Below are 19467 nucleotides of genomic sequence, written 5' to 3' on the forward strand. Positions count from 1 at the left end.
CAACTTACACCATACACAAGAATAAACTCAAAATGGATAAAGACTTAAACGTGACCCATGAATCCATAAAAATCCTAGAAGAAAATCTAGGCAACAAAATTTCAGACATCATCCGCAGCGGAGGGCATGCAGGAGGTAGCCAATTGATGTTTTCTCTCATTGATGTTTCTACCTCTCTCCCTCTCCCTTCTTCTCTAAAATCAGTAAAGAGAGACTTCCGGTCAAGATGCCGGGTAGGTAAACGCGGTATCGCGTCCTCCCACAACCACATCAAAGTTACAACTAAACTACAGAACAACCATCATTCAAAACCGCCTGAAATCATCCTGAATGGAATTCCTACAACTATGAAATTAAAGCAGCAGCCACATCCAGACTGGTAGGAGGGGCGGAGGGGCGGAGGGGCGGAGGGGCGGAGGGGCGGAGGGGCAGAGGGGCGGAGGGGCGGAGGGGCAGAGGGGCGGAGGGGCGGAGGCGCGAGGGCTGGTGGTGAGACCAACTGGTCCCACACCCACGTGTGGCGGATAAAAATCAGGAGGACACCTCGGCTGGGAAGGTCCTTCCTGAGGACTGAGGGGTCCCCGTCCCACACCAGGTGCCCCGCTCAGGGTTCCAGTGCCAGGAAGAGAATCCCCATAACTTCTGGCTGGAAAAACCAGCAGGAACTGAGGCTCAGGGAGGCTGACGTGGCTGGAGCCCCAGGCAGCTCCATAAAGGGCCCGCGCACGGACTTATCGGACTCTCTCCCTCTAAGCTTGGAGGGGAGGCAGCTCAAGGGGCACCAGAGACACACAGGGAAGAACTGAGCTGTTTGGCACTGGAGCGAGGGCTGGAGAGGAGGCTTTCTCCGGGACAAATGTGCTGTCAGAGGCCTTTGTTCCTTTGGTGAGCCCTTCCCTGGGGCAGCAGACAGCCACCATATCTGGGACTCCAGCAACCTGGCTCACACTGGTAGCCCCGCCCTGATGACACCCTGAGGCCACGCCCCACCCCACTTTCAGGCCCACCCAAGCTGTTGCCACTTGCTTAACCATAGGATTGGCCTGTCTTGGATCCTGCTTCAGGTTTTTCCTAAATTCTTTCAAACGAGCAGCATCTGGTCTCAGCTATCCCCATACCTCTCGTTAAGTAATACACAAAAACAAACACAGGGAGGCAGCCAAAATGAGGAGACAAAGAAACAAGTCCCAACTGAAAGAACAGAACAAAACCCAAAGAAAAGAACTAAGCGAAATGGAGATAAGCAACCTAACAGATGCTGAGTTCAAAATACTGCTTATAAGGATGCTCAATGAACTCAGTGCGGGCCTCAAGAGCATAAAAAAGGACCAGTCAGAAATTATGGATGCACAGTCAGAATTGAAGGAGGCATTAACTGAAACATAGAATAATTTATACAGCTTCAATAGTAGAGTACGTAAATCCAAGAAGGAAACCATCGATTTGGAATATAAGGAAGCAAAAAATGCCCAATCAGAACAGCAAAAAAGAATCCAAAAAATGAGGATAGTGTAAGGAGCCTCTGGGACAACTTCAAGCATGCCAACGTTCGCATCTTGGGGATGCCAGAAGGAGAAGAGCGAGAACAAGAAATCAAAAACCTCTTTGAAACAATAATGGTAGAAAACTTTCCTAAATTGGTGAAGGAAACAGACATACAAGTCCAGGAGGCACAAAGAGTCCCAAACAAGATGAACCCCAAGAGGCCCACACTAAGACACATCATCATCAAAATGCAAAAGGTTCAAGACAAAGAATCTTAAAAGCAGCAAGAGAGAGGCAGCTAGTTACCTACAAGGGAGTTCCCATAAGGCTGTCAGCTGATTTCTCAAAAGAAACTTTGCAGGCCAGAAGGGAGTGGCAAGAGATATTCACAGTGATGAAAAGCAAGAACCTACAACCAAGATTACTCTATCCTGCAAAGCTATCATTTAGAATCAATGGCCTCATAAAGACTTTTCCAGACAAGAAAAAGTTAAAGGAGTTCATCACCACCAAACCATTATTATATGAAACGATGAAGGGTCTTTTTGAAGAAAAAGATTAAATATATGAACAAACAAAGTGACAATGAATACATATATATCAACAATGGAATCTACAAACAAAATGAACAGGTAGAACAGAAACATTCTCATAGATACAGAGAACATTTGGTTGGTTGCCAGATGGGAGGGGGGTTGGGGAAATGGGTGAAAAAGGTGAAGAGATTAAGAAGTACAAATTCACTGCTAGACTGACAAATCTCAAAGGGAAAGGGGTTGGGGGTGGGAAGAAATAAACCAAAGAACTTATATGCATAACCAATGGACACAGACAATAGTGTGGGAAAAGGCAGGAGGGGGGTGAGAGTGGGGAGGAGGGGGTCAATGGGGGAAAAATGTGGAACATCTGTAATACATTCTACATTCAACAATAAAGATTTAAAAAAAAAATCAATAAAGAAAAAAAAACCCAGAAATTTATTCTCTTGCAGTACTACAAGCTAAAAATTTGAAATCAATGTGTGAATAGGGCCATGCTCCCTCCAAAGGCTCCTTCCTTGCCTTTTCCTAGTTTCTAGTGATTTCCAGCAATCCTTGGTGCTCCCTGGCCTATAGCAGCATCATTCTAAAATGCTTCAGTTGTCACCTGCCCTCTTCCCTGCATGTTTTGGTGTGTGTCCAAATTGTCTTCCTCTTATAAGGACACCAGCCACTGGATTAGAGTCAACCCTAATCCAGCATGAACTCATTCTAACTTGATTACATTTGCAAAGACCTTATTCCCAAAGAAGGTCACTTTCTGAGGTTCTGGGTGACCATGAATTTTGATGGGACACTATTCACCCCAGTGCAGATGCTGAGTAACTCTCATCCTATGTGTTGGTTTTAGAAGCTAACAGCCATATAATAAACGGTTCTGCTACCCAACACTGGAAGTGACTCAGTGCGTAGCTGTCGCAGTCATCACCACAGGAGTCCCTGCACCAGGACAAGATGGGACTAGAGGATTTCCCTCTGATTCTACACATGGATTCAAGGTCCTATCAATTATTTCTGTTCTGCTGCTTGATCAATTCAGTCCTTTCCATTCTCACTGCCAAGATGCATGTTCCATCCCCGTTGCTTCAGACATGACATCAATACACTGCTTTCACCTGGCTCCCCCTTAGAAAAACCTGCAGTGGTTCATCTCTGCTGCAAATCAAAGCTCTGTAATTTAACCTAAAATCTGCCTTTCCCACCTGAACTCCCAGCATGTCACTACACTAATTCTCAACTCAAGCTCCTCTGGTCCTTCAAACACAACTGACACATTCTCACCTCTCCACCTAACCTCACACTGTCTGGAACATGCCTCCCTCCCTGCGGAAGGGAATCCAAACTGCATTTAGAAGACGGTTTACTCCTCCATGCGGCCTCTCCGGACCAGCCAATCCAGACCACAGTACTTCTGAGTTTCCATGAGTCTTACTGCTTGCAGAAGCACTGGACCCCTATTCTCACTGCTTTCCACTATTAATGATCCTTTCACAGAGAAAGGGGACTCAGCAACACTCAGGCAAAGACAAAGCAAAGGCTGTGAAATCAGGCAGACCCGATGACCCTACCATTTAAGAGCAGGGAACGTTCTTTAACCTTTACTTCATATTGCTCATATGTAAAATGCAAACCACACCACCTATCCCACCGGCTACTGTTGGGATTAGGTGAAACAATGTATACAGAATGCAATGCAACATCTGACAGGAAGTATAGATATGTGTCAATAAATTACTTACTTGTACTATGGTAAATGGAGTTAACTTTTGGTTTTAGCTTGTGGGAACAAGGGCATGAGTTGTATTCTTTTTTTGTCTTGGAACCAAAAGAATTCTGATATACCTTCAAATCTCGACAATGAAGAATCAAAAGGAGACCATGGTTTCCAACAGTATCAGACAAGACAGTCCAAATTACCCTCCCATTTAAACTAAAAATTCTGGATTTAAAGAAATTGTAAACCTTTTACCCAGAGGTCAAGTTTAGAGTTACCAATTATGGGACAGCCTGACATTTTCTTCTCCTGACAAAAGGCAGCACAATGCTTGATCTAAATCTAATCATAAAGACAAGTCTGACAAATCAAGAATGTTCTTGCTACATGGCAGCTGGCCTAGACTCTTCATGAATTCAGGGGCGGGAGGGGGCCTATTCTAGGTTGGTCAAAAGACATAGCCAAATTCGATGTGCAAACTTCAACCAGATTCAAGTAAAAACAACAAGAAGAAAAAAATCAATACAGGATCTTTACAAAATTGTGGTTAATTTGAGTATGGACCCCATGTTGGATGAAGTTGTGGAATGAGAGTTGATTTTCTTAGGTGTGGTAATGGTTTTTGACTATACAGAACAGTGAGTGGTTCTCAAAGTGCAATCCACAGACTCTCGGAAATCCCAAACCCTTTCAGGAGTTTCCTGGAACCCTGTAAGAGGATCCTTGAGGTCAAAACAACTTTCACAGTAATAATACTAAGACATCTGCCCTCTTCACTGCATTGAATTTGCACTGCTGGTGCAACAATGACGTTGACAGCAGCAGCTGCCTTTGTTCAAGTCAAGGCTGCCGCTCCAGACTCCCCAGTCGTCACTGTATTTATTCTTTACTGTGTTGCAGGGGGGGGGGGAAATGCCTGTTTCCTTTAAGAAGGTCACTGATGATGCAGTACAAATAATCAAATTTATTTTTAAAAAAATCAACCCCAAGTACAGGTATTTTTAATATTCTGTGATGAATAGGAAGTACACATGAAGTACCGCTGCACACCAAAGTATGACAACTTGATTACAAAATTTCATTAAAAATCATTAAAGAAAGCCTAAGTAAATAGAGATAAATCCCATGTTTATGGATTGGAACACTCAATATCTTAAGAACATCTATTTCCTACTGTCCCATACATTCAATGTTATTCCAATCAAACTCCCTACAGAATTTTGAGTGTATGTGTGCGTGCACACATGTACGTGGTAACACAATTCTAAGGTAACTAGATACACATATATGGAAGAGAAAAGCACTGAGGCACTTTTGAAAGTGGGGGGCCTTGTCATACTAAACATCAAGAGTTTTTATAAAGCTATGATAATTAAGACAATGGTACCACTGCAGACGAACTGTTCAATAGAACAAAATAAAAAGCCCAGAAACTTAATTTCTGACAGGACGAGAATTGCATATCTGAAGAGAAAGGATAAACTTTATAATAAATGGTGCTAGGACAACTGGTTTTTCTTATGAAAATGTATTCTGGAGTCCTACTTCACATCATATACAAAAATACCACCTCAAGATGGATTAAGAAATTACACTGAATTGCAAAACTAGAGAAATGCTAGGAAAAATACAGGAGAGCATCTCCATGATTTTCAGATAGGTAAGATTTTCCTAGAGAACAAAAAGTATAAATTATAAGTGAAAAGATACATCCATTGCATTAATATTCAGGACTTCTGTTCATCAAAATAAACCAAGCCAGATATCAAGAATTTTCACTTATGCTAATTAAGACAGTGTGGTCCTGATACAGGGTCAGACAAATTGATTAATGGAACAGACTAAAGGGCCCAGAAACAGACTCACACATCCATGGAAACTTAATCTATGTTGTTTGGACAAGTGAAAGATACACATACCCTATGCCTCAGCCATTCCATTCCTAAATAAATTTGTGCACAGGTATACCAGGAAACATATAAGAATGTTAATTGCAGAGCTCTTTTCAAGTGCAAAAGAGAAAAACAAAAATCTAGATAGAACTCAAATGTCCATAAACAGTGGTATGTTGAGACAATGAAGGTAATGTGCTATTTCTTAAACTTGGTGGTGAGGGTATTGTTATCCATTATATCCTAATTTCTTTGTTGTTTTTTCTATTGATTTGTGGAACCCGAGAAAGAAGATACCTACCAAGAAGGACTCCTGGTGGCTAACTGAGCTCAAATTTAAAAAGAGAGTGTAGCAGCCATTTCTAAACAGGGGTCTCTCACACAAGCCAAGGTTTAGGGAGAAGCCTGCACTAAACTGACTGCCTCCTGCACTGAACTGCCTGACTGCTATGTTCCTGCCATCTGAGTTAACCCTAATAAGGGAGTTCCTGGAATCACTGCTTCAACAAAGAGGACTGAGACTTTCCCCATCCAATCAGAGCTAAACAGCTATTTCCCCATTAGCATCATCACCAATTAATCAGAGCAGGTCCATTCTGACCAATCAAAACAGTGCTTTTTGGATAGAACTGTGAGGATTTGGAGTCCTTATTTGCATGAAGACAGACCAATCAGGGACCAGAGGCAGGACTTCTGTCTCCATAAGTCAGCTCCCTTCTAGCTGGAGAAGTGCACTCTACCTTTCCCCTCTGCAAGACAGAAGACTGTTTTCTTGGCTGGAGCTGAAACACCAAAGAAGTCTCATTAAACCTGAGCACAGTGGAGCAGAGCAGAGCCACCTCACCCCAGGGCTGCCTCACAGGTGTGCTGGTCCACAGCTGTGCTGCTTCATAATTGTGCTGTAACACTAATGAGCTATTCTACAGCCATGCCGTTCTCACGGCCATGCTGGGTCACAACTGCGCCCTCTGCACTGAATAGTTTCCTTCTTCACTGTACCCTAAATTGGGGGTTCCTGTTAAGTGTTGAACTGGCACCAGTGGCCATCTACTGACAGACTCAATAATCAATTTCTACAAATCAAGCAGAGTCCAGACATGGAGATAAAAGAAGACATTAGAACACCACAGTAGTGTTCTCCTTTCTTTAAACTCTTCTTCGATGAACTCCCTTCAGCATGGTGGTAGTGAGGCCAGCAGCGACGGGTTTGGTGGGCTGAATAATGGCCCCAAAGATATCCAGGTCCTAATCCCTGGAAACTGTAAATGTTACTTTATATGGCAAAAAAGGATTTTGTAGATGTATTAAGGATTTTGAGATGGGGAGATTATCCTGGATTATCCAGGAGGGCCTTAAAGGTCATCACAGGTGTCCTTGTAAAAAAGAGCTACAGGAAGCTATGAGGACAGAAGAGAAGGCAATGTGACTACGGAAGCAGAGACTGGAGTGATGCAGCCACAAGCCAAGGAATGCTGACAGGTACCTGAAGCTAGGAGATGCAAAAAATAGATTCTCCCCTGGAGCTTCCAGAAGGCATCAATCCTGCCAACACCCTGCTTTTAGCCCCCAAAACTCATTGCAGACTTCGGGCTTCCAGAACTACAAGAGACTACATTTGTGTTGTTTTGAGCCACTAAGTTTTTGTTTATCTCTTACAGCGGCAACAGTCAAGTAATACGGTGGGTGAGGATGCTCAAGCTCACTTGTCTCTTTGCCCCACACTGTTTTCACCGAGCACACCCTCTCCTCTGCCTTCCCTTTCCTTCCAGCACTGGGTGCCAGTGTCCCCCAGGCAGAGAGATGCAGCAGTTCAATCTTTTCATATGTCAGTCCACCACTTCCCCTGCTGAAAGGGCTCCTCCCTACAATTTCCAACCAAAGCCATACACACACACACACACACGCACACACACAATACCCGCCCACTGGAAAGAGCACTGGCCAGGCAGGAAGAACCTTGGCTCCAAGTCCAAGTTTCCCACTGACTGGCTATGTAACCTCATAAACTTCTCAAAGATGGAATTGAAACTCATTCATCTTTGTGCTCAGTGTAGTGCCTGGCACAAAGCAAATGGACAGTAAGTGGGCAATGAATCAATAAATGAACCTATTGATCTTGAACAAGGATGGAAGGCCTACCCATTGAAAAAGAGAATCTTTCCAACATCTCTTACCTCTCTTCTTCTACCACTATGAGGGAAAAGATTGAAATCATGAGTTTAGAGTTGAAAGGTCTTAGGGTTTGAAGCCAGGAGCTCATTGCCTCACGTTAGCACCAACTACTGGAAAACTTTTCCTTCTATGGAGCCAAACATATGTCTTCTACTCACCCACTCGTCCTAGTCCAACCCTCCAACTACAAAAACAAAGCTCCTCTTTCTTCCACATCCAAACACTTTCAGAAACTGGAGATTTGGCCTCAAGTCTCGGCCTAGTCAATCAGGCAGTGACCTTGATGAATGACCTGTCTCTGGTCCTGTCTTCCTACTAAGACCTCTTCCAGCCTCAAGATGCAGTATGGGAAACATCACCTCCTCAGTGTTCAATCCCTCATCACTTTAAACTACCCATTGGGATTTTCATTTCACTTATTTTTTACTTTTAGAATTCCTTCTTTTTCTAATGGGCCCATTCTTCTGCCCATTTCCCCCCAGAATCTACTGTCATCTTATATTTTCAATTCTTTCCTGTGTCTTTTTCATCTCATTTTATTTTTTTATTAATCCTCACCTGAGGATATTTTCCCATTGGTTTTCAGATAGAGTGGAAGGGGGTGTGTAAGAGAGAGAAACACCAACATGAGAGAGACACATCGACTGGTTGCCTCCTGCATGACCCCAACCAGGCCAGGAATTGAACTTGCAACCCAGGGACGTGCCCTGGACCAGGAATCAAACCCACAACCCTCAGTCTGCAGGTCGACACTAACCACTGAGCCAAGCTGGCCAGGGCTATCTTTCTCATTTTAAAAAGACTTATTCTAAGATCTCCGGTAATAGTTATTTATACATTACATATAATATACGTATGTTTGTTTAGTTTTTTGGGGCAGAGCTAATCCTGTTGCTTGCAGTGTTTGTTATCTCATTCTTATGGGGGTTGCTACCTCATGTGTTTCATAATTTTGGAATGTGAATTTATGTTCTTTGAGGATAATTTCATATAATACGTATTGAGATGTTTTAGAGAGATGAGTAATTTCTGCCAGGTGCCCCAGGAGTTAACAATGGTCCAGGACACATTTTTATGTTACTCTCTCAGCTGAGGGTACTCAGACCATACGGGATGTGTTCATTTAAACCACAAACTCATATGATAACAGGTTCTTGGACAGTTTCAAATTCCCAAGGGAGATCCCCCCCAGAATTCTTACGCCTCCCCCGAAGAATCCAGGGCAAGACAGACAAGCTTTCCTGTCATCTCTCTGTGCTTGTGGGTCTACCCTTCTACTCAGAACACTAGTGTGGAACAGCCCTTCATGTCTCAGCCTTACACAGACTTTCAGCTCTGACTTATCACTTCCATAGGCCCAAGGCCCTCCTTTCTTTATGTAGATATTAAAACCAAGATGGGCCAATCCTTCAGCTTGGTATTCCAAAGATGGCTGTACCCTCCCACTGACAGGACGGTCTCCCTCTTCTCAAATCTAAGATGGTCTTAGTGACTTGCTTGGCCAATAGAACACAGCGTTAAGTATCATCCTGGGACTTCTGAGACCAGGTCATAAAAAGTCTTGCTGTTTCTGCTGATGCTTCTTGGACACTCCCTCTTGGGGCCCTGAGCCACTACATGAGACATTTGACTATCCTGGGGTCTCCAGGCTGGAGAAATCACATGGAAAGACCATAGACAGATGTCTTGGAACATATGACAAGAAGAGATGCCCAGCCTGCCACTGCCATCTGCCTCATCCTACACGAGACCCAGACACCGTGGAACAGAGATGAGTTTGTGTGCTGTGTCCTGTCCAACTCCTGACCCACAGAGCCGGGGGAGATGGTAACAAATGGCTGTTTTAGCTAAAATTCAGGGTAGTCTCTCGGGCAGCTGCTACAGTACCAGGGTGTACTCTTGTAAAATGAGTCCATCTCCGTTCTGTCTCCTGGCAAATTCTCTTATACTTAAAAACTCAACTATACATTTTAAGGGGATCAGTGTACCATTTTACCCCCAAATCTGAGAAGTTTTAAAATTCAGTTTTATTATGGGAGGGTTTTCAGACTATATTGTCAGAAATAGAAATCAAATCTTTCATATTACAGATGAGAACATTGAGGCTTAGAGAGGGTAGGTTCTTTGCCATGGTCACAAATCAAGTTTCTACAAATCTAGTGTTTAAAAAGCATCTTCTAACCCTAAAGGGAATATTAAGTCATCGTTCATTCCACAGTTATTTTTAAAACACCTACTATGAACTCAGAACTGCTCTAGGCCCTGAGGAAACAGCTGTGAACAGGATAGTCTCAAAAGTCATGGAGCTCAAACCCCAGTGGAGAGGGAGACCATAAACACATAAGCAAATGCATTAAACGCAGTCTCAGAGAGTGATGTGAGGACAGAGTGGTGGCTGGGGGTGTTTTGGAGAAGGTGGTCAGAAAAGTCCTCCCTGAACAGGTGACACGTGAGCAGAGACCTACATGCAACGAGGAAGAGGGTCTGGGCTGTCTGTCTAGGGCACTGCATTCCAGGAAGAGAAAACAGTGAGTTGGTCCTCTCCTAGGAACAATGAGGGTGATGTTGCTGAGTGAGGGGTGGTGGGAGAGCAATACAAAGTGAGGGCAGGGCCCAGGTCTAGCTTAATCTTGTTGAGGATGGTAAGGAGTCCGAATTTTACTCTCAGTGTGACAGGAGGTTTTTAAATAGCAGGTAAGAGATATGATCTAAGTTACAGTTTTAACAAATCACTGGAGGGATAGGAGAAGGAGCAGGGAGAATAATTAAAAGAGTTTTAAATGGTCGGGAGAGCAATAATTTGGGGCTGGAACAGGGTGCTGGCGGTGCAGATGGGAGTGGGTTGGACGAGGGAGGATTTTGAAGGTAGAGCTGAGCAGACTCGCTGGTAGGAATTCCACAGCTTACAGGGCCTGGCCCAAGAGGATACAGATCGTGCTGAATACTGCGACTTCCTCAGGATGGACACATGGGGACAGTGGTTCTCAGCCTCACGTTCTCATGCGTGAAAGTCCTTTTGTGTTTCTGTAATCCACCGTGAGTCCCCAGCGTCAGCTGACTGCCTCATTGTGCCTCTTTCTCCAGGCGGGCTGTATCCCACTCTGGGCAGCATGACCCTCTCAGCTCAATATTCTGTCTGATAGGTTTTACTTGACAGTTCAACTCCCAGCTGCGGCAAAAGTAGATTTACACAGATCACAATCAGGCAGCCCATCTGTGAAGGGCTCATCCCTGTGGTTGGACAGTGGGTTGGGGGAGTCCAATTATGCCATACAGCACTCATAAAAAGTCAGGGCTGGAACCTCAGAACCAGAGAGGCTCTACCGCCAATCATGGGAACCTTAGGCAAGTCCGTGTCTCTTCACTCCACAGGGGCAAAGATGGTACCTGACTCAGTGCTTCTTAAGCTTCACAGGGATCGTGTTAAAACGCAGATAGATTCACTAGGTCTCAGGCAGGTCCTGGGACTCTGCATTCCTGACTAGCTCCTGGTGATGCCAGTGTTGCTGGTACACAGGCTACAATTTTTTTTAAATCCTCACCTGAGGACATTTTTGCATTTATCTTCAGATAGACCGGGAGGGAGATAGGGGAAGAGAGAGAGAGAAAAAAATATCGGTCATAGGCTATAATTTTTTTAAAATATTTTTTTCATTATTGATTTTAGAGAGAGAGGGAGAAAGAGATAGAAACATCAATGAGAAAGAACATCGATTGGCCACCTCCTACAAGTCCCCCACTGGGGATTTGGCCCACAACCTGGGCATGTGCCCTGACTGGGAATCGAACCAGTGACCTCCTGGTGCATGGGTCAACACTTAACCACTGAGCAACTCCGGCCGGGTACACAGGCTACAATTTGAGTAGCAAGGTCCTGACTCATTCGTGACCCAGCATGTACTCACTGGGCACCTATTACACCTAAAGAGCTATGAGAGAGACAAAGGAACAGACGTGGCCCTTAAGGGGAGGAAAAATGCACAAACCACCACAGCATAACATACAAAGTGACTGCGCCACTCTGGAGACCCAGAGCACAGAAATCATCTTCAGTTAAGAGGCCCCAGGGAGGCCTCACGGAGAAAGAAAATGAGTCAAAGGTGGAGACAAACACATCGAGCACAATGAAATCCTAGGGCACCTTCGAGGGTTTAGCCATGGAATGGCTCAGTTCTTTACAACGGCTCATTTCTCCTCAAAATCAAGACCCCTTTTTATTTTTTTTTTATTTTTATTTTTTTTTAATCCTCACCAGAAGATATTTTACATTTACCTTCAGACAGAGTGGGAGGGAGAGAGAGAAAAAAACATCAATGTGAGAGAGACACATTGACTGGTTGCCACTTGCATGACCCCAACTGGGGCCGGGAACTAACTACAACCCAGGTACATGCCCTTGGCTGGAATTGAACCCGGGACTCCTTGGTCTACAGGCCAACACTCCAACCACTGAGCCAAACTGGCCAGGGCAAGACCTGCCTTTTTAAACTCATAAACAGAATAAAGAAAATGAGTCAAAGGAGAGTGAGAGATTTTTCTAATGTAAAAAGGTAAAGGAGTATGTTAAGATTCTCCCATTTTCAAGAGGGGGAAAAATCCCCTTTTACACCAATTGTAGGGGGAAAAAAAGACATTTAGAAGTTTGCAAAGCTGGTTAGGATTCACTCATCCAACATATATGGTGGTCATTGGCGCTGCTCACAGACGTTTAGTAAAACCACTTTAATCCAGGCTTGGCCACAGGATTTTCTTTGCCAGGGAAATGTGAACAGAAGCAACATGTGTCACTTCTATTAGAGTGCTTAAGAGACAGTGCATGATTCCCATTTTTCTTTCCCCAGCACAGTGAATCCGGCTACCTTGTGTGGCAATGATAGCAAGCGAAGACGAAGAAGACTCAGGCAGCCTGGGGCTCCAGTGATCACACTGAGCAGAGTGTCTGCGAACCCCAGAGAACAGGCAGCGTAAAGCAAGAAACCACCTTTGCTGTCTTCAGCTACTGGGGCTTGGGAGTTGCTGCTGCAGCATAACCTGGTCCATCCTCACCACCAAAATACATAGTTAATAATACAAGCACTACTTGAGGCTCTCCTTCTAGAACATGGAACAGCTCAAGGCATACAAAAGGAGAAGTGGCAAGAACTGGGGCCTGAGTAACTAGAATCAAGACTTGCACCAGCTTCCTTCCCTCTCTTCCCAGGCCTCATCTCTGTTGATCTCTGCTGTGTCATATTCATCCCTTTGTCTACAGGCCTGCTCCATGTGCCAGGGCATTTAGCCACCGGCGGCCCCACCTTCACATCTCTCCAGCTCTGGGCTCTGTAGGCAAAGCTAACCCTTCTCAGCTTCACATCAACAAACCCTGGGGAAAGAGCTGGTGACTCAGTCTGGGTCACATATCCACCTCTGGACCCAACTCTGAGCCCAGAGAAATGTGTAGCTAGGCCTGGGTCATGTGCCCACTCCTTTGGCTGAGTGGCAGGAGGTGGCATATTGCCAGGAAATAGGAAAGTCAAGTGAAGCCCCAAGTACCACCTGCAGACCCATACAAGAAGACAGAAGGGATGTGAATACATTACGACACAAGAGAAGCCAAGGAAGAATTTAACTGAGCTGTGCCTGGTGAAAGGAAAAGGAAAAAGGGGAAATGTGGTATACGCATAGTGTCCTAAAAGAGGCAACTGGACGGCCCTAGGCTGGACAGCTCCCTAAGCTGGCATCAAGGAGGCACCTTTGGCTTAGCACTACCAGATAACAAACAAGGCCTGGTAGAGGCGAATGTCAGGAGAAGATGTTAACTCAGGTGAAGGATGCTGCTATTTACCAACTTAGGGAAGTGTGGACAACTCTGACAGAGGTACAGACCTTCTCTGATTGGGAGTAGGCTAAGTCTGGGAGAGCAAATACTAAACCAACGTGTGTGCCCCATTGCCATCTTCCCCACACACATCACTCACGAGACTCCTTCTCTACAGAGCCCAACCCAGAGAGCGTCCGAGGCAGCCTCCTCTCAGTCATACGATGTGAAACTCACTTGCCGTCCCTGGTCTACGTATGTACTCCATGCTTGAGGGCCTATACCAGATTACCTGTCAAGACTCCTCAGACACCCTTACTGTGTGCCAGACAGTTGGTCCTTTATCTATATTTCCTCTTGCTCTATAATCCCAGGAAAGCCCCTGGGTGTGGCTGAAAAAAGCCCAAAGGGAAAACATTGTGCTTCTGTGTGAAGACAGATGAGATGTGAAAGTTCAGAACAAACTATATGTGTATATAACTATCCATCTTTCATTCCATCAGGGAACAGAAAATTTCCTCATAGATCAAATGCAAACTCCCTTAGCGCTTGCTGGTTCTCAGAAAAATTCCCACAGACACCAAGAATCCTGGTAACCGATGGGCATGGGCTCATCCTTGGCAGTGAAATCCCAAAGGTGCCATATGCATTGACTACATGTGGCCAAGTCTTCCCTTGGGAAGCATACAGACACAACACACATCCACAACCCAAAACAACAGCCTCACCAGGTGAGGGCCTTCTCTCATTCTTCCCAGTGCTCTTCCTCCCGCCAAATAACACACACCCCAAAGAAGATAGTTCTCACTTCAGCAGGAGGACTGAGCCTATAATCACCAGGTGAGACCCTCACTTGTCAGCTAACCTTCAAGTAAGACACAGCAGGAAGAAGTAGCAAAAGCTACTTCCCAGCAGGCAGGCAGGATTCATACACAAAGAACAGGGCAGCAGAATAGCAGCGAAATCTAAGCTGGCATTTTTCACTTCCTTGAAGATACTCCTCCTGCTTATAAACAAACATGGTGTACTGGGGCCAGCGGGGGAGGAGGCAGAAAGGTAGGGGCCCGCAGAAGCACTGTTCTTAAAATTAATAGTCTTAATAAGACCTCCAAGGTAATGCCGGCCAACACCCTTGTCTCATAGACAGAAAGCCGGGACCCAGGGTGGGTTGGCCTTAGGACTCCAATGTTGAGTCAGACCAGGGCTAGGGATAGAACCCAACTATGCTTCCAGCCCAACATCTTTCCGCTCACAATTCATCTTCAACGTTTACCCAGCTCCTACCCTGTGCCATACCACAGTGCCAGAAAACAACTCCTCAACCATCCCAAACCCTCCATTAACAGGATCATTTTTCTGCATTCCACTTTTTTAAAGTAGGCCCCAAGAAAAGGCAAGCTTATGTTTAAGAATTTATGGCCTTTTCTTTTCTTAATCATTTGTTTTGCAACAGTTGGGGAACATCTTGAGGACATCCCACATTCCTTCCCGTCTGTTCTACTTGTACACTGCTGACCCAGGGCACACTGACTTCACGCTCCCATCGCAGTTCTAGCGCTTCGCCAGACGTTCTGCCACCAAACTGAGATTCTGTTTTAAGTATTAGACTGCACTTTCTAAAAACCAACATTTTTAAAAAGATGTGCAATATGGAAATAAGGGTTTTTTTCCCTGCATAGCTATCAGTTATTTGGAAAATTTATTGAAGGACTCTCTTTTTTCCCATGCAGTGAAGTTTTTGTCTACTAACCCCAGCAGTGATGTTCTGGATCTAACATTCTGGGCCTCAGTCAAAATTCTGTCCAGAGACAATGAAGCAACACCTGCTCCTTGGAATACATACTTTAAAACAGTGCACTCCCCCAAGAAAACACAGGGCAACCTCTGTGTGCCCCTCCAGCACACATGAACATTTTCCTCAGTGGAAATGCATTCCTGCTTAGGTCTTGAGTTGTTTGTAAAGAAAACAAAGTATTTTAAAGAAGGCAAGCATCCCAGTCCTAAACAAGTTCCCATGAAGATACCAAACAGATTCTAACAAGGTCAACCTTGCTACTGCACTAAGTACCTCTTCTTTAATCCTTCATAGGCTGAGCCAAGGGAGTCAGGAGAACGGCAGCTGGCAAGAAAGCAGCATCTTATATTGATCTTCACTCCAAGATCTTTGCTCAGGGGGCACAAGCCTGTCCTGATGCCCACTGATTTCCATCTCCTGGGGATAACATTGACCAACTCCTTTGCTTATCCCAGGACCTCTGATTTCCTTCAACACAACCAGCGCACTCAGGTTCTAGGTACTTCAAAAAAGACCCTTGTGCCTGGCTAGCATGGCTCAGTGGTTGAGCATCGACCCATGCACCAAGAGGTCACTGGTTCAATTCCTGGTCAGGAAACATGCCCAGGTTGTGGGCCAAATCCCTAGCAGTAGGCAGCCAATCAATGTTCTCTCTCATCAATGTTTCTATTTCGCTCTCCTTCTCCCTTCCTTACTCTCTAAAATCCATAAAGGAAAGGAAAAAAAAAAAGAGCTTGTATGGGGGCAAAGGGTTGGAGAGGGAAATGAGCCACAATCACTGACCTAAAAACGTTCACAGCCAATGGCAACACAGACATCCACAAGCACCAGCTGGCTCTCCCTAGATGCCATCAGCTTGTCTTGAGGTCTCTGGCTAGAAGGAAGACACCCCTCTCCATCCTCAGAACACAGTGATAGGTCTTCCTTAAATGTTCTTTGATGTAACAGAGGCTTATAAAACCATGAAGAGATTGCTTAGAGAAAATGGGACTTGTGAACAAAAATCATAGGATTCTATACCAGAGGTCTTGGGAGCTTGAAGAGATCAATTTAGGGCCACTGTCAAGGCTGGGCAGAAGTGGAGAGGGTATTGGACCCAAACCTCAGAGCTTGTTTCTTTTTCCTTTTTTTTTTTTTTGTTAATCCTCACCCAAGGATATTTTTCCATTGATTTTTTTTTTAGAGAAAGTAGTGGGGAGGGAGGGAGGGAGAAAGAAACATCTATGTGAAAGAGACATATCGATTGGTTGCCTCCTGCATGACCCCAAATGGGGCCGGGGTTCAAACCTGCAACCCAGGTACTTGCCCTTGACCAAAATCAAACCCGAGACCCTTTAGTCCACAGGCTGATGCTCTAACCACTTATCCAAACCGACCAGGGCAGAGAGCCTGTTTCTTTACCAGCTCACCTCGTGTCCTTGGGTAAGTCACATTCCCTCTGAAGGAGAGGACAGGACCCATATATTTTGCAGATTCTATATTATCTAGAACCCCAATATACAAAACAGAAGGGGAATTGCTTGTGCTGAATCAGGGCTGGGGAGCCCAGAGCTGGGTGGCCCTCAGGGAAGCCAATTTGAAAACCACAGGAGTAGATTAAGTCAGAGAGCCCCTTCCAGAACTCTTACACCCACTTCAGTACCTGGTAAGGCAGAAGAGAGCATCAATTTATTGCTCTTCATGGTACTTGCCAACTTACATGCTGTCACTGAAATCTCTGCACAGAAACATGAGGTGAACTAGCCTATGAACTAGGATCTCTTGTAAACTGTGATTTGTTGGCAGGAAGCAGAACCGGGATTTGAACGAAGGATTCTGTGACTCCTGACATGGTATTCCTACTCCTTGCTAAGAGGTATATGGAAATTTAGGCTGAATCCATAATTTCCTTCCATTGTAATTATAAATGTGTATATATGCATAAGGAAGAACATACCTCTCAAAATGATCATTAGCTATCTCTGTGTGGTAATAATGTAGGTGATTTTCAGCCTATTCACCTTCATTTTCTAATTTTCCTACAATGAAGAGGTATTATTTACATGAAACAGCCACTGCTTATTAAAGTAGTTTTAATAATTCCTCAGTGACACTTCCATGTTGGGTTTCTGTGGAGAACTCGGGATTAGGGGAACAGGTGATATCTTTGACCTTTTGGAGTTGACAGTGGGAATAACAATCCTGAATCCCACAAACTCACTTGAGAGGGTTGTAGGCTGACTTGAGGGGCAGTTCTCATGGTCATTTAAGTTCTCTGAAGCTCTGCCTCTGGGGAGTGTGGTTGTTAGACTCCACCCAAATATATACCTTTCTCTCCACGCCCCTCAAATGCCTTGTATAGTTGGAGGTATGTGAACCCCAGAAGCCCACACTCCCCAGCCCAATAGTATCTATAGAGAGTGAGCCCTCCAGCCAGGCTGACTTAAGCTCTCTGGCCCCACCTGAGGCCCTCCCAGAAGCCACTGGCAAATATGAAGCGCTACTTTAGGAGAGAAAATACCACCCTGAAGGCAAGACAGGCTTTGGTGAGACATGAGGTGGGGCACCGAGTGCCAGCTTCTTCCCTGTATTATTCATGCAAGTTCTGCCCGCAGAAATCTCTTAAATATTTAACATGCCACCTTGAGGTACAGCACAAACGCTCAGCAGTCGGCAACAGCTGTGAAGAGGCCTGCAAGACCTGGGGGCTGAGGCATACACTCCGGTTTTGGTAGGAAAGCCCAGAATCACCAGGAGACAATGCCGAGAAAGACTTCAGGAGGCTACTCCTGACTGCTTCTTTGAAAATCAGTAAAGAACTGTGTAGGAAATGGGAGATGTTTCAAAACGTAGGGAGTGATGGTACCTGATCGAGGGGAGTCCAGAGCCCCTCTTTCTCAGACAAAGAAAAAGCCTGAGGATCACCTCCCACCCACTCGCCTAGACCAATTTCAGCCCGGACTCTACCCAGCAGGTGTCAAAATCTGACCTGCCTCAGAGGAGAATGGTCAGGGAAAGAGACCTGGAACAGCCTGGTCTATCTCCAAAGGAGAGTAAATCCACGAGGGAAGGAGCTCTTTAAATGTCTCCTCAGCTCTGGGACTTGAGAAAAAACGACCCCCAAGCCCACACCCAATGACTTCACATAGGCCTCACCCCAGATGATTCTGTGCTCTCCTGCAAGGCCTGGGAGGTGTCATCGCCACCATCGGGTGGCTGTCACTTGGAAATTCCCCGTGAATTACCGAAGATGCCTGCCCCTACCTCTCTCTCTCAACCCCAACCCCCCCGCCAAAGGAATCAGACACGGGGGACTTGCCTTTGCCGCTGTCAATTTGAGAAACCTAAAAAGGAGTGTTTTCAACCCCACTGGGAGCACCGCCTCCATCTCTCCACCCTTCTCCGCGCTGACCCCTCCAGGCAGCGCCCCAGGCTCGTCTGGGCTCTGTCTGTCATTTTTGCTTGACAAAAGCCTGGCGGCCGGCGGGGCGCAGCGACGGGCGACCCCAGCCAGCATTTCTCCCAAAGGAGGGAGCCGCGTGTCACCGCGGCGCGCCCATTTGGGGCCTCTGCAAATCTCACCAACGGGGGAACAAAGCGGCAGGGGCGCCCCAGCCCTCGCGGCCCCGCCCGCCGGTCCCCCGCGCCCGGGCCGGGCCCCGCAGGGCAGTCGCTGCGTCCTGCGGCGCCCGCTCGCCGGCGACCTCAGCAGCTACTGTACCTACTAAAATTAGCGGCCGCCGGGTATTAATAGCCGCAGCGCCGGGGGCGGACGCAGCCCGGGCCGGGGGTGGAGAAGAGGGAAAGGAAAGGACGCGGGGAAGAAGGCCACTTACACCACGAGCCTGGAGATGATCCATGACACCATGGCGGGCGGGCGGGCAGCGGCCCGAGCAGCGGGGCGGCTCGGGGCGGCTCCGGGCGGCTGGGCGGCTGCGGCGCTCCGGGCACGTCCGTTCGCGCACGGCCGCCGCCGCCAGACTGAGTGCGCCCGCCGCGCTGCCCGGCGCTCGCGCGTCGGCGCAGCCGCGGCACGTTGCGGCGGCAGCCCCAGCCCCCGGGGCTCGGTGGGCCCGCGGCGATTGGGCAGCGAG

General features: G+C 46.2%; 1 protein-coding gene across 3 annotated transcripts in view; it reads right to left on the reverse strand.

Annotated features, from left to right (window-relative positions):
* The window catches only part of REEP1 (receptor accessory protein 1), a 111586-nt gene extending 92327 nt beyond the window's left edge, over positions 1-19259 (reverse strand). For all 3 annotated transcript variants that reach the window (XM_036263456.1, XM_036263454.1, XM_036263453.1), the window contains exon 1: positions 19210-19259. In XM_036263456.1, coding sequence (XP_036119349.1) covers positions 19210-19241 — 32 coding nt within the window. In that variant the 5' untranslated portion in view covers positions 19242-19259. The remainder of the gene's footprint in view (positions 1-19209) is intronic.
* Between the last annotated feature and the right edge of the window lie 208 nt (positions 19260-19467).

The sequence above is a fragment of the Molossus molossus genome, unplaced genomic scaffold (genome assembly GCF_014108415.1).
Source record: "Molossus molossus isolate mMolMol1 unplaced genomic scaffold, mMolMol1.p scaffold_m16_p_15, whole genome shotgun sequence".
Lineage (NCBI taxonomy): Eukaryota > Metazoa > Chordata > Mammalia > Chiroptera > Molossidae > Molossus > Molossus molossus.